Source organism: Petaurus breviceps, unplaced genomic scaffold, assembly GCF_028583685.1.
Source record: "Petaurus breviceps papuanus isolate PSGF00001 unplaced genomic scaffold, PetGlider_PUasm1.0 90386, whole genome shotgun sequence".
In the NCBI taxonomy this organism is placed as follows: domain Eukaryota; kingdom Metazoa; phylum Chordata; class Mammalia; order Diprotodontia; family Petauridae; genus Petaurus; species Petaurus breviceps.
Window position 1 is genome coordinate 117,134 of NW_027187236.1, and position 14,334 is coordinate 131,467.

Consider the following 14,334-nt stretch of genomic DNA (forward strand, 5'->3'; position numbering starts at 1 on the left):
TGGATGGATGGGTGGGTGGATGGATGGATGGATGGATGGATGGATGGGTGGATGGATGGATGGATGGATGGATGGATGGATGGATGGATGGATAAGGTATGACAAGGAAAAAGAGTCAGGCAGAGGACAGAGTATACAAATCAAATGGTTGAGCTTAATCTTGAAGGAAACTAGCAATGCTAAAAAGCAAAAGTGAAGAGGGAGAATGTTGTATGCATGGGGCACAGCCTCAGCAACAGTGTGGAAGTGGGAGATGACCAGTTTGAAAAGCGATCATGTATGATAAGCCTGGAAAGATAGGCTGGAGCCAAATGGCAAAGGGCTTTCCATGTTAAACAACATATGGGATCCATAAAGCTTAAACAGAGATTGGGAGAGAGGTAGACAGTGAAATCCAGGAAGGCTTCCCACTCTGCATTTCAGTTCCAAGGCCCTTGCTAAAATGGAGCTCGTATTTGTCAGAAGCCTCTGGTGCTTTTTGCTGTAGTTTCATCTCTGACTATCACAGAGATCTGAGGGGTGAAACTTTTGCAGAGAAAGTACTTACTAACTTTCTTGGCTTGCCAAGGGATCTTAAGAATCCCTCCCCCTGAAAGTGGCCCAGCCCACTGAATAGAGAAAGGAGTGGTGCAGTGGGGGGTGAGAGGGAGAATTGGGGCTAGAAAAGTTTACCTTGTGGATATGGGATTTCAGAGTTATTGTCTTCATCCCTTTATAATGTTTCTGTGACTTAGGGAAGGTGGATAGCCCCATTTTCCAAATGGGGAAGGTGAGCCCTGGAAATGGGACCTGACTTGCTCAGGTCAATAGATCTCTGAGAGCTTCCCATTCTCCGTCCTAACCTGTCTTTATCTTTCCAGAGCCAGAATCCTTCACTCCTCTCCTGGGCTCAACGAGTAGATATCTTGCTTGGCACAGCAAGGGCCATCCAGTTCCTACATCAGGATAGCCCTAGCCTCATTCATGGAGATGTCAAAAGGTGAGAGGAGATTACTGAGAGGGAATATCAGAGGAGAAATAGCCTATCAAATTAGCAAGCATTTATTAAATACCTACTATGTGCCAAGCAGTGTTTACTGCTGAGGATATAGAGACAAAAATGAAATATACCCTGTCCTCAAGAAGCTTATTTTTTATCAGGGGAGGCAGATACATGTAAGCAAATACAAAATATGTGAAGAGGAGTTGAGGGAGGGGCACCAGTAGCTGTTGGGGGAACAGGAAGAGTCTTGCATAGTAGGTGGTGCTGGGGCCGAGCTTTCTCAGGAAGATGGGCATTCTAAGAGGTAGAGGTGAGGAACCAGCTCCAAAGGGCTTTAAATACCCAGCAGATGGGTTTGTATTTGATCCCAGAGGTAAATAGGGAGTCACAGAAGCTTCTTCAGCAAGGCAGTGATGAGGTCCAGCTAGTGCCTTAGGAAGAGCAAGTGATCTGGCAGCTGAGGAGAGGATAACTTTGGCCAGGGAGAGACTAGAGGCCAGGAGGCCAAAGGGTATTATCATGCTGAATCATTGTGGGGAAAAGATGAGTGAGAAGACTACAAAGGGCCCAGGCCTGAGTTCTAAGCCCATTGTTGGAGAGACAGTGTGGTGTGGTGTCTAGAACAGTATATTTGAATTCAGCAAGATAAAGGGTCAAATCTTGCTCAGTTACTTGGGAGATGCAGATGTGTATCTGTATCTGTGTAGGGGTCAGGGCAGGCTATTGTCAGCAACAGACTAACAGGAGCCTGCGTCAGTGTGACCCCAGTAATGCTATTGGATTAATACCATTGGAAAATAGTGTTTACTATTGGACAGTCAGCAACAAGATAGAAGATAGATGGGGGATGGAGAATAGGGGAAAGAGGCCAGAAATAGTCCAAGAGAGAGGTTATGAGGTCTCTGCTAAGATCATGAAAGTACAGTTGGCTGGGGGGTGGCTAGATGGCACAGTGAATAGAGAGCACTGGCCCTAGAGTCAGGAGGACCTGAGTTCAAATCCAGCCTCAGACACTTAACACTTACTAGCTGTATGACCTTGGGCAAGTCACTTAACCCCAATTGCCCTGCCTTCTCTCCTCCAAAAAAGCAAAAAACAACCAAAAAAAGAAAGAAAGAAAGAAATTGAAGTAATCTGAGTCAATAAAAGAAAAGTTATAAGAAAAAAAAAAAGACAGTTGACAGTGACTGCTTCTAGGGGTTGAGGAAGAATGGAAGGTGAGAGCTTTGAGGGCTTAAGCCCAGGCCACTGGGAGAATGGGAAGGTGGCATAAAGTAATTACTTGGCCCATCCATCCTGTCTGGGAGCACATGTTTTAGGCCCTCCATTGGAAACAGAAAAGGATGGGTAGAGGGGAAATCAGGAAATCGAGAACAAGCCCCCTTCATTTACAAAGGATCCTTGCCTGTCAGAGGTGAGCTTTGGTTGTACCCATGGGAGCAGGAATGGGAGGACTGTGAAGGCCAGCCATACTTCCTGACTCAGACTCTCTTTCCAATGACAACCTGAATTTCGTTGGCAATTGACTTGAGTTTCAAATGCATTCTGGGAAACAGAACAGAGCTAACCAGATCACACAGGGCACTAAGTCTGTGACTAGCTTCCTGCTGTGACCAGCTGGGCCGACTGTCACCAAGGCAGAGTTGGAAAGGGACAGTGTGACTCAGACCTGAGCACAAGTTGGCAATAAGTAGCCAGGCAGCTGTTGGTTCAAGATCAGCCGTTCTCTCTTGGGATCCATCGACATCTTTATGACTACCCCCCACTGCCCCTTAGGGCCAAGCCAAATATTAGATCTTATCTTTCATCATCTAAGAGTGCTAAAGGACCTCGGAGACCATCTTGTTCAACCCCTTCATTTTACACGAGGAAACTGAGGACTAAGGAGAAGGGACTTGCCCATGGTCACAGATTCCTAGATCTAGGGCAGGAAGAGACCTCAGGGACCATATTGTCCATCATCCCTTATTTTACAGGGGAGAAAACAAGCCCAGAAAAGAGAAGGGACTTGCCCAAGGTCACACAGAGGATCAGAGATCTAGAACTGGGAGGAATTTCAGAGGCCAGCTAGTACAACTCCCTCTTTTTTTTTTTTTTTTTTAAAGCAATTGGGGTTAAGTAACTTGCTCAAGGTTACACGGCCAGTTATTTCTGGGTGTGGTGCTAAGTGTCTGAGCCCGGATTTGATACCCAGGTCATCCCGACTCTGGGGCCCGTGCTCTTACTGAGCTACCTGGCCTCCCCTAACTCCCTTTTTTCACAGAGGAGCAAATTGAGGCCCAGGGAGGAAAAAGTACTTGCCCAAGGTCACATAGAGAATACAGAACAAAGCTGGAATTTGAATCCAGGTTGTAAATTCAGAGCTGAAAGGGGCCCCAGACATCACCTAGTCTAATTCCTCATTTTATATCCTAAGGCCTAGGGAAATTAAGCACCATATCAAAGACACAAAGCTATAGGTAGGAAATCTTAGACTAGAACTCAGATTTAACTCCCAAGCCAATATTCTTTGCACCAAAACTTGTCGCTTATTTGTATTCAGAGCTGTCAGGGGTGTTTCAAAGTCAACCCTAAAGTATTTTGACCACCCAAGGGTTAAGCCATGAGAAACATGGTGCTTTAAAAAGCTTTAACTCTGGAGTCACTTACTAGCTGTATGACCTTGGGACAAATCAATTCCCCACCCTGGGCCTCAGTTTCCTTCTCTGTAAAGTAAGGGAATTAAACTACAAGGCTTCCAGGGTCCCTTCCAGGTCTTAACTCAAGGATTCTATGACCCTTCCTGGGCCTCAGTTTCCTTCTCTGTAAAATGAGGGAGTTGGATACTGAGAACTCTTCCCAACTGAAGTCCATCGACCCATTTTCTCAGCATTTACAAATGAACTCCAATACCTATGAGGCTAATAAGTTCACAGGTCCCAAGCTATACTCGACTTTTTGTAAACTCCAACATTAAAAAGTTCAAATGTAAAAACAAAAACAGTCAAACAAAAAAAACAAAAAGAGTTCTTTGCCTTCAGAATCTGTATCCTACAAATATGTGACAATGAGCAAGTCACAACCCCAATTGCCCAGCCTTCCCCCCTCAAAAAAAAAAAAGCAAAATTTAAATAAAATAAAAGATTCTTTTCTCTTAAAAAAAAATAATCTGTTTCCTAGACAACTCCCTGCTTGTTTACACATCATTGCCTTCATGAGACTGGGAGTCATACTTAGCAGCTAAAATTTGGAAGCCATGTTTGCTCAGAATCTTAGCCTTTCACAGTATCTTCAAGCAGGCTTTGCAAGGCCTAGTCCCCAGTAGGGCATTAAAGGCGCTCAGACATTGTTCTCAAGGGCTGTGGTTGAGGGGGACAGCAAGGAGAAGTTAGACTTTCCTTTGAATCCTTCCCTCTCTCTTCCCTCCCCCAGTTCGAATATCCTCCTTGATGAAAAGTTGATACCCAAACTAGGAGACTTTGGCCTGGCCCGCTTCAGCCGCTACTCAGGGGTTGCCCCTGGGAAGAGCAGCTCTCTGGCCCGAACTCAGACCGTTCGGGGTACTCTGGCATACCTGCCCGAGGAATATGTTAAGACAGGGAAGCTGACGGTGGAGATTGACACCTTCAGTTTTGGTGTGGTAAGAGTCTAGCCCCTGGAGGGGAGGGATAGGCCTGTGGAGCAACAGGAATAGCCTGATTGGGGGGAAAGGGGGGTGGGCAGGGTGGAGAGCCAGGAGGGGCAGCCCACTTCCATCCCCATTGTGCTGACCCAGCAGGAACTAGCTGCCCTGGTGCAGCAGCAACAGCAGTTGCAGCGGGCCCAGGCCCAGGCTCAGGTGCACCATCACCACCACCACCTGCCCACTGAGGCTCTGGCCCCTGCTGACAGCCTCAATGCAAATCTGGACCTGAGGCTGCCCACATAGTTGGAGTTCAGAGGGTACTCCACAGAGGAGATCCGCCTCATGGATGGCAATGGGCCAGCAGGTCACAGTGCCTGGGGGCAAGGCCTTGAGGCCTACTGGGGACAGCGGTAGAGGTTCTCTTCTTTTCTTCACCCCCTTTCTCAACTGAGAAGGCAAGTGAGTTGAGTTGCCCCCCAGGTCACCACCCAGGGTTCTCACTGCCCATCCCACTGCCAATCTCAGCACCAGCACGATTGTATGAAGGCTGCATTCCCTTTCTAGCATCCTCCTATTCCCAAAACCTCCAGCCTTCCCAAGCCTTGTTCATAAAGACTAGCCTACCTACTCCTCAGGTGCTGTTGGAGATCCTGACTGGATGTCGAGCCATTGAGACAGATGGGGCTCGAACCAAGTATCTGGTGAGTCACGGGGAGCAGCTAGGGAGGGAGGCATCCTTTGCGACAGACAGGGGAAAATCCAGAGAGGCAGGTAGAAGCTTGGGGGCCGGGGCAGTCCTGGCAGCTTGATGCCCTGGTGACTAGGCTGGTCCCAGAAAACCTTCCCATTCTCACATGACTTTCCAAGGAGAACCTGTCTCACTTCCTGCAGGTTCAAAGGGTTTTGTTTATAACCATCCCACCCGGGATCAAACCAGTCTAGGGTGGAGTGAGCCAGCCAGGCAGAGTCCTAGAGTAAGGGGCGCTAAACAGTGGCCCCATCCTAAGAGGGTTTTTTGATATTGTGGCTGAAAGACAGAAGTGCCCCCATCAACTGGGCCCCTGAGTTGGATTGGACCATTCAGCCCATGTGACCTCCTGGTTATCTCTGGGCCCCCATTACCTTTGAGGGGTCATTTAAGATTTCCCTGGGGGGCAGCTAAGTGGTTCAGTGAACAGAGCACCTGCCCTGGAGTCAGGAGGACCTGAGTTCAAATCTGACCTCAGACACTTAACACTTACTAGCTATGTGACCTTGGGCAGGTCACTTAACCCCAATTGCCCTGCCCTCCCCCATCCAAAAAGCAAAAAACAAAAACAAAACCCCCCAAAAACAGATTTCCCTGGAATCCACCTAGAATATTTCTAGCCTAGACCACCTCCCAGGCTAATTATTGAGATTATTATGTGTATATATATATATAAAAATATGAGATTACTCCCTGCTGCTTAAAATGAGATTTCCCTTTTATGATATGGAAACCCTTCTTGTAAACTGAAAGGGCAGACCCTACTTATAGAGGCATTGTGGCAGTGGAATTAATCTGAAGAATCCTGGGTTCAAATCTTGCATTTGATACAATCACCTTGTCAGAGCCTCAGTCTTTTCATCCAGAATATGGTCAGGGGAGGTTTGCAATACCTGTATTACCCACCTTACCAGGTTGTGGCGAGGCCAGAATGAGATGGTAAATATAAAGAACATTGAGAATCCAGAGAACTCCCCGAGAGGGCAACCAAGATGCTGAAGAGCCTGGGGTCTTTGTTATATGAGGATTGATAGAAAGAACTGGGCACGTGTAGCCTGGAGAATAGAAGACATGACAGAGTGGAGGGGCCGGGAATGGGGCTAAGAGCTACCTTTAGGTGTTTGAAGGCCTGGTACACGGAAGGAGGATTGGCCTGAGGGAAGAAGCCAGAGCCACAGAGGGAGAGTGCAAAAGGGTGATGGAGGCTTCATACAAAGGCCAATTTCTTTCTTTCTTTCTTTCTTTCTTTCTTTCTTTCTTTCTTTCTTTCTTTCTTTCTTTCTTTCTTTCTTTCTTTCTTTCTTTCTTTCTTTCTTTCCTTCTTTCTTCCTTCCTTCTTTCTTTCCTTCTTTCTTTTTCTTTTTGCCTTTTGGAGGGTAGAAGGAAGAGTAATTGGGGTTAAGTGACTTGCCCAAGGTCACACGGCTAGTTTTGTGTTAAGTGTATGAGGTTGCATTTGAACTTGGGTCCTCCTGACTCCAGGGCTGGCGCTCTATTCGCTGCAGCGCCACCTAGCTGCCCCAAAAGGCCAATTTCCTAACAATTAGAGCTGTAAAGGTAGCTATCTGTAATTGGGAAATGAAGGGGGATAGTAATAAAAGCCCAGTAAGAGCTAACCCCAAGTAGGATGGCCTGCCCACATTGGAGGTCTCCAGGCAGAAGCTTGGGTCAGACTGGACACCCCCTGAGATCCCTCTCACCTCTGATGTTCTCTAAGTAAGTAAGTAGGTACCCTGTGTGTGATTCTGGGCAAATCACTTAGCCTCAATTAAGCCATCCATAAAACGGGAGAGGGAACAGCTCTCAACTTATGATCCTACTGCCTGCTCACTACTGTGATTTCTCTTCTTGAGTGACTTCATGACTAAAGCCTTGTGCCTTCTCTGGGATTCCCAGAATCTCTGTCATGGAAAGACCCTTCATGGACACTGAGTTCTGCCTCCCATCCAGCACAGGAATCATAGGGTCCCAGATCTAGAACTGGAAGGGGCCCCAGAGACCCTCATTTGAGAGATGTTGAGGTGACTTCCCTAAGGCTGCCCAGCTGGCAAGTGCCTGAGATGAGATTTGAACCCATCTTCCTGACAAGGGTCCATACAGCCACCGAGATGTGGTATTCTATTGCTAGGGGGGTCAAATTGTTATAAAGTTTGGCTCCACACATATTTGTTGACCAGAAAACAAAACCATCAGAAGTTAGCTCCTTGAGGGAAGGCCAGGGCTGTGTTTAGATTTTGATTTCCTCAGCCCAGAGTAGTCACTTAACCATTGACGGGTATTTGAATATCTGGGAAAAAACAAAATTGCATCCCTGGGAAGAGGGTTCCAAGGTACCTGTCTGAGAGGCAGGCAGGAAAGGGCAGTGTCAGAGCAGGCCCCAGAAGGGGAGGGCACCTGCGGAGGCTGCTTTTTAAGTAAGCCCTATTTTTGATCCCATAGAAGGATTTGGTTGAAGAAGAAGATGCTCCAGTCCCCCACAAAGGGATGACAACAGGAGTCGGAGCGGATTTGGACGCCTGGGCCACCCAGATTGGCTCCCGACTTTATACAAAGTACGCAGATTCCAGGCCTGGAAAGTGCCCTCGGGAGGTGGGCCAGGAGCTTGGACGACTGGCCTGCCGCTGCCTGCACCGCCGGGGCAAGAGGAGACCTCCCATGACCAAGGTAGAGCTGACCAGGAGCTGAGGATGGCCCAGGGGCAATGACCCAACACACAAGGGGCATGACAGGAGGAGTTTGGGGCTCACTGCACCTTGTTAATTACATGGTTCTTTCCAGATGTTGTAGTGATGGGGGGTTGGGGGGAGATGTCATTTCACAGGCACCTTGAGGCCTTTTCCAGGCCCAGTCCTTCCTTGGGGGCACCCCCTGCTGTCCAGTATAGGTCACTACCTCAGGCATTCTCTATCCTTCCTCATTCTCCCTGATGCCACCTGAGTAAGGTCATGTGATCTTAGATTTCCACAGCCAGCTAGTCCAACTCCCTCATTTTACAGAGAGGGAAACTGAGGCCAGGGAGGGGAAGGGACCAGCCCAAGGTCACACAGGTAGTTAGCATCAGAAGCAGGATCCTTCCCACTTTTCACTCCTGCCATTTCCAAAATCAGACCTTTCATTGAAAGCTTGTGTAACTTTGGTAGGGGCAGAGGCCTCAGAGCTCCAGGTGACTACTCTGAGCTCAGAAGGGCTGAATCTGTTGTAATGGTGACATTTCCTTCTGAAAATGTGACAGCTTGACCCAAGAGACCTATCGCCACTAAATGAGGAGGGATAAAGTAGCAGGGAGAGGTCATCTGGAGAATAGTGGGGTCTCTGCCACAGGTTGGTGGTGGGCTCCAGCCTTGTCTGCCTTTCTCAGGGAGCAGGAAGCAGCAGCAGCCTGAGGCCAGGCTGTAGGAAAATGAAGAACTACAGTAGCCCAAGTGGGGGAAAGGGCCTAATATGGCCAAGAAGGCCTCAGTTCAGAAGGCTGATTCCCACCCCTTCCACAACCCAAAAGAGGAGGGCTTGATTTCATGAATAGTGGACAGGGTGCTGAACAGGCAGCTAAGTGGCACAGTGAGATAAAATGCCAGGCCTGGAGTCAGGGAGATCTGAGTTCAAATCTGGCCTCATACACTTAGCTGTATGACTCTGGGCAAGTCATTTCCCCCTGTTTGCCTCAGTTTCCCCATCTGTAAAATAAGCTGAAGAAGGAAATGGCAAACCCTCCATATCTTTGCCAAGAAAACCCCAGATGGGGTTACAGGGAGTTAGAGACATGACTAAAAAAAGACTGAACAGCAACAAAAGGGCACTGCCCGTGGAGTTGAGCATATTGGGGTTCATAGCCCAGTTCTGCCTCTTAATGCCTCTGAGACTCTGGCCAATCACTTCCTGTCTCAGAGCCTCTGTTTCCTCTTCTATATAATGAGGGGATTGGACTGGGGCCTCTAGGTCGCTGACCTTGGGCAGGTCACTTCCTCACACTGGGCCTCTGTTTCTTCCTCTGTAAAATAAAAGGTTTGGACTAGCTGATCTCTCAGCTTTAAATCTAGGAATCTCTATTCTTTGCAGGTATATGAAAGTCTGGAGAAGCTACAGGCATCAGTGGGGCTGTCCAAGCAAGAGGCTGGAAGCAGAGGCCCAGCCTCGCCTCAGGAGAACTCTTACATGTTCACCCCTAGCCCAGCACCTGCTGCTGGCACCCCTGTGCTGCACTCCCAAGCCAGGGCTGCTGCTCAGGACTCAAGGAAGCTCAGGAATCATCCCAACCAGCCCGTGGAAAGTGATGAGAGCACACCCGGTCTCTACAATGCTCTCAGTTCCTGGAATTTGAACCAAGACTTGCCCTTGGTACCAAGCCTGCCTGGTGGCCCAGCGGAGAGAGCAGAAGCTCAGGCCTTGTGTTCTCTAAGGCAGACTCCCTGTATGCCAGAGGCAGCTCCAGGACAGAGCTGGGAGAACCAGACCAAGACAAACAGCTTAGGACACGGACCAAACAGCTCTGAAGGTAACCTGGAAACCCTCCATCCAGAAGTTGGAAGAGTGCACGGGCTGGGGCAGGGGAGGCATCCATGCTACAGGGCTTAACAGGAAAGGATCAAGCTGTTACTTAGAGTTCCCTTGATTCTGGTGGCTAAAGGCTTCTGGCTTTAGTCTGGTGCATCTTTCCCATGCTTAAGGAGATAGAGTCCTATGTAAAGGCACCTCAAGACCTAAAGAGGGTTTGGTAAAGGCTTCCTGAAGAAAATGGGATTTGGGTTGGGACTTGAAGGAAGCCAGGCAGGCCAGTGAGCAGAGATGAAGAGGGAAATCATGCCAAGCATGGGAACATCTGGGAGGCCAGTATCACTGGATGGGAGACTCTGTGGATGGAAAGGGGGTGAGAAGCCTGGAAATGTAGGGATGGGGAGCTAGGTTATGAGAGGTCTCCTGTTTGGTCCTGGAAGCAATGGGAAACCGCTGGAGTTTACTGAATTGGAGAGAGGGGAAACAGTCACACATACTTTAAGGAAATCCATTTGACATCTAAATGGAAGATGGATTGGAGTGGGGAGAGAAGGGATGAGGGATCTCATACAAGGGATGAGGGAGTACAGTCGGCAGGCCTTGGGAACAGGTTGGATGTGAGAGCTAGGTGACACCAAGGTTCTGAGCTTGGGTGACTGGGCAGACAATGGTGACCTCAAGAGTAATGGGGGGGGGGGCAGCTAGGTGGCCCAGTGAATACAGCACTGGCCCTGGAGTCAGAAGGACCTGAGTTCAAATCTGGTCTCAGACACTTAACACTTAATTAGCTGTGTGACCTTGGGCAAGTCACTTAGCCCCAATTGCCCTGCCTTCCCCCTCCCCCCCAAAAAAAGCAAAAAGTAATGGGAAAATTAGGAAGAAGAAAAGACTTGTGACGGAAAGATAATGAATTCAACTGGGGGCGTGTTGAGTTAAAGAAGTATGGGACCTCCAGTTTGAGGTGTTCTGTAGGCAGTTGGAAAGATGAGGGTTGGATACATAGATCTGGGAATCATCAGCATAGAGACGGGCATTAAATCCAGGAGAGCTGCTGAGATCCCTAAGTGAAGTAGTGTAGAGGGAGAAGAGAAAGGGCCCAGGACAGAGCCCTGAGGAACATATATGGTTAGAGGACGTGATCTGGAGGAGGATGGAGCACAGGAGACAGAAGGAGCCATCAGAGAGGGAGGAGGAGAGCCAGGAGAGAGGGGGTGGCCCAAAAACTTAGAGAAGAGGGCATCAAGGAGGAGAAGGTGATCAACAGTATCAGAGCCTGCAGAGAGGTCAAGGAGAATGAGGATGGAGGAGGGGTCATTGGATTGGGCAGCTAAGATCATCAGTAGCATTGGAAAGAACACTTTTGGTGGAACCATCAGATCAGAAGCCAGATTATAAGGGGTTAAGGAAAGAGAGGAGAGAAAGCAGAGGCGCCCAGTGTAGACGGAGGCACCTAGTGTAGGGTAGATGGAGGCGCCTAGTGTAGATGGAGGCACCTAGTGTAGACAGAGGCACCTGGTGTAGGGTAGATGGAGGCGCCTAGTGTAGACGGTCCTTTGGAGGAGTTTAGCCACAAAGGGCAGAAGAGATCCAGTCTCATTAGTCAGCAGGGATGGAAGGGGCAATGGAAGGGGAGACATGGGCATGTTTGTCGGCAGGAGGGAGAGGGCCAATGGACGGGGAGAGAGATGGGATTTCCACATCTAAGTGAGTCAGAAAAGCTCCCTCAAAGCTGCTAGTGGTGTCTTGTTCTTGTCTGACCTGGGCTCCTTCCTGATTCTATCGCTGGGTGGGGACTTTTTTCTTAACTAGAGAGCATCACCTCCGCAAGGCCTCAGATCATCATTAACCCTGCTCGGCAGAAGTTTGTCCAAAAACTGGCCCTGTATGAAAATGGGGTGCTCACCAGCCTGGAGCTCCTTTCCTCCAGCTCCTCCCCAGGTAGCGCCCCTCTCCTCCCCCACCCCCATGGTCACTTCTTTCCCTGACCCCTTGCTTTCCCACTTTCTTGCTCTGGTTTGCTTTCCTCTTCCAGATTTTTGTCCTCTCTCATCTCATCTTTCCTTTGTCCTGGGTACTTAGCCTGTCCCTGGGCCTCTTCCTTTGATTGCTGGGCCTAGGATCCTCCCCACACCATGAGGAGGGCCTTTGTATGGGGCCAGTGCAGCACAGATAAATAGGCCTATGGAAAAGCTCCAAGGTTCTCTCCAGTCTGTCAGTGGGGCTCACACCTCAGTAACCTGTGGCTTAGTCTCTTTAAAAGGGGACGGGAGCTAGAAGTTTGCTTTCTAAATCCAGTTGCCTTTTCCCTCCTTAGGTTTGGGGCTGGACCAAGGAAACAGGCAGGGACCTGAGGAGAGTGATGAATATCAGAGCTGATTTGCTCATGTGGACAGATACCCAGAAATGGAAGTCAAAGTTCTCATGGTTGGACGTTCTCAAATCACAAGAACACTCGTCTTTGGGTGGGGGGATCATGGCACCTGGCCCAAGGGCACTCTCTCCCATAGGGATAGAAGCCCTGCCTCAGACCAGCCCGAGGAAAGAAACTTTGCCTCGCAGGTGCTGGATCTCAGCTGTCTCAAGGAGGGAAGCAGCCATTCTCTGTGTATCTGCCCCAGAGTACCCCACTTCAGTTGGTTTGCAGTTAGCAGCTAGGGTGGAGGAGAGAGAACCAAGGCAGGGAAGGATGAACAGCTTACCCAGCTCTAGGGGTTTCTGCCCCTCCCCCTGACCCCTCATCCTGGGGCCAGACAGGGACCACTCCTTGGCAAGATTTAGCCGAAAATCAGAAGACGGCCTGGCCTCCCCTTGTGGACCCTTTCATAAGGAAGCGGGCCTGAGAGGCAGATCAGAGCCCCCTACCCCACCCCACTTCAGTGCCACTACAGCCTAGGAATGACCCCCAGGAGAAACAAAGGAATTAGATACACATGCGATGCCAAGCAGCCTCGTAGGAAGTGGGGATGCTTGAAAGCAGGGAGGGCTGAGATCCTGCCACACTTCACTTTAGCACCACTGAGGCCTTTAATCCTTGCCCTTGGGATCTGGACCGGGGCTGCTGGGAAAGTCAGCAGCGGATAGAAATGACTCCAAGACGGGGGAGGTCCTGCCAATCCTTGGCTGGGGTCAACTGAGCTCTGCTTCTCCACAGGAGGCCTGATGTAGTGGGAAGGTAGGAGGCAGTTAAGGCACTGGTTCACAGTGAGGAGCCAGAGCCCCCCAAATAGCCTTCAGTGGCACCCCTCCTGCTGCCCTTTCCTGGCCACCTAGGAGTCACTACAGGCCCCAGGCTGGCCCACTCCAGACAAAGCTATGTATTTGGTGAAGATCACATTTTCCTTGGACAATAAAGTCTTCTGTATATTTTTTACCTCTGGCTGGTTACTTTTGTGGATTCTCTCTAAAGATCCTAGGGAACTCTGACCTTCTCTGGTGCCCGCAAGGCTCAACTGTAAAGACCTGTGCTCTTATCCATCCCTGACAATTCCTCAGCCACTCAGTGGGTGGGCTTCTCTGGTCACTAGGACCCAGTTATGGCCAGTGTGGACTAGGATCCTTCATGTAGACTTTAGAGACTGTCACGTCCAACCTCTTTATTTTACATGTTACTTGCCCAGGGTCACATGGCTAGAAATGTTTAAGATGCTGCTGTTTGCTGGTCATCAAATTCCCTAATTGCCAAAACATCAGAGTGAGGAGGACCAGAAGATGAATCTTAAAAGAGCCTTTCTTTTTCTAGCTAGGGAGTGATTCTCATACCCTTCAATCTTATGCAGCCATCCATCCCAGGCTGGGGCGGGATGGGGAGAAGGAGGAAAAACGAGGGTATGGAAAGCAAACCTATAAGATCGAGTCTAGAGGGCTGGGGAGGCTTTGTCGAAGGCTTTAGGCAAACATTGGACGTCGACATCATTTCACACATGGATAGTGTTACCCTTCAGTCTCAGAATTTGTTTTTAGAACAGCTGGTGAGTGCCACAGTCCTCAAGTTGCGGCTGGTCTAAGCTAAGCAGGAGAAGGAAAACGCTGAAGCCGGCCATTAGGAAATTTCTCTAGAAGAGATTTAAAAGGGAAAACCCCTTCTTACTGTTAGCCGATGGCCTGGACATAGCACAGCCTTGTTGAACTGCAGTTAGGCACTTCTGAATATTGGCCGCAACACAAAAGATGCTCTGGGGCTCCATGGGGGGTGGCCACATGGAGAGCTTCTTGTCTGGGATATTTAGTGGAATTATGTTTCATTTTGGTTTTCCTCTTGAGCAGGTTCTCTGTGTGCATGTATGTATATATCTACCGTGTTTCCCTGATAATAAGACACTGTCTTATTATTTTTGGGGACAGAAAAACACCAGAGGGCTTATTTTCAGGGGAGGGCTTATTTTAATGAACATTGACAGCAATTTTAATAAACAGGTAAATGTGAACAAAAAAATGTACCTTTATTCAATAAGCAAATCACTGGGGAAGAACAGGATGACGCGCTCACTGCTGCAGCTCTGATTGGATGCA

General features: G+C 49.1%; 1 protein-coding gene across 6 annotated transcripts in view; it reads left to right on the forward strand.

Annotated features, from left to right (window-relative positions):
• Nucleotides 1–13,195, forward strand: part of IRAK1 (interleukin 1 receptor associated kinase 1) — a 20,400-nt gene extending 7,205 nt beyond the window's left edge. For 3 of the 6 annotated variants that reach the window (XM_069108414.1, XM_069108417.1, XM_069108419.1), the window contains exons 8-14: nucleotides 861–979; nucleotides 4,394–4,601; nucleotides 5,222–5,287; nucleotides 7,774–7,998; nucleotides 9,391–9,826; nucleotides 11,635–11,763; nucleotides 12,140–13,195. In XM_069108414.1, coding sequence (XP_068964515.1) covers nucleotides 861–979; nucleotides 4,394–4,601; nucleotides 5,222–5,287; nucleotides 7,774–7,998; nucleotides 9,391–9,826; nucleotides 11,635–11,763; nucleotides 12,140–12,201 — 1,245 coding nt within the window. In that variant the 3' untranslated portion in view covers nucleotides 12,202–13,195. The remainder of the gene's footprint in view (nucleotides 1–860; nucleotides 980–4,393; nucleotides 4,602–5,221; nucleotides 5,288–7,773; nucleotides 7,999–9,390; nucleotides 9,827–11,634; nucleotides 11,764–12,139) is intronic. The other 3 variants (XM_069108415.1, XM_069108416.1, XM_069108420.1) reach the window with 3 other exon arrangements.
• Nucleotides 13,196–14,334: the final 1,139 nt, after the last annotated feature.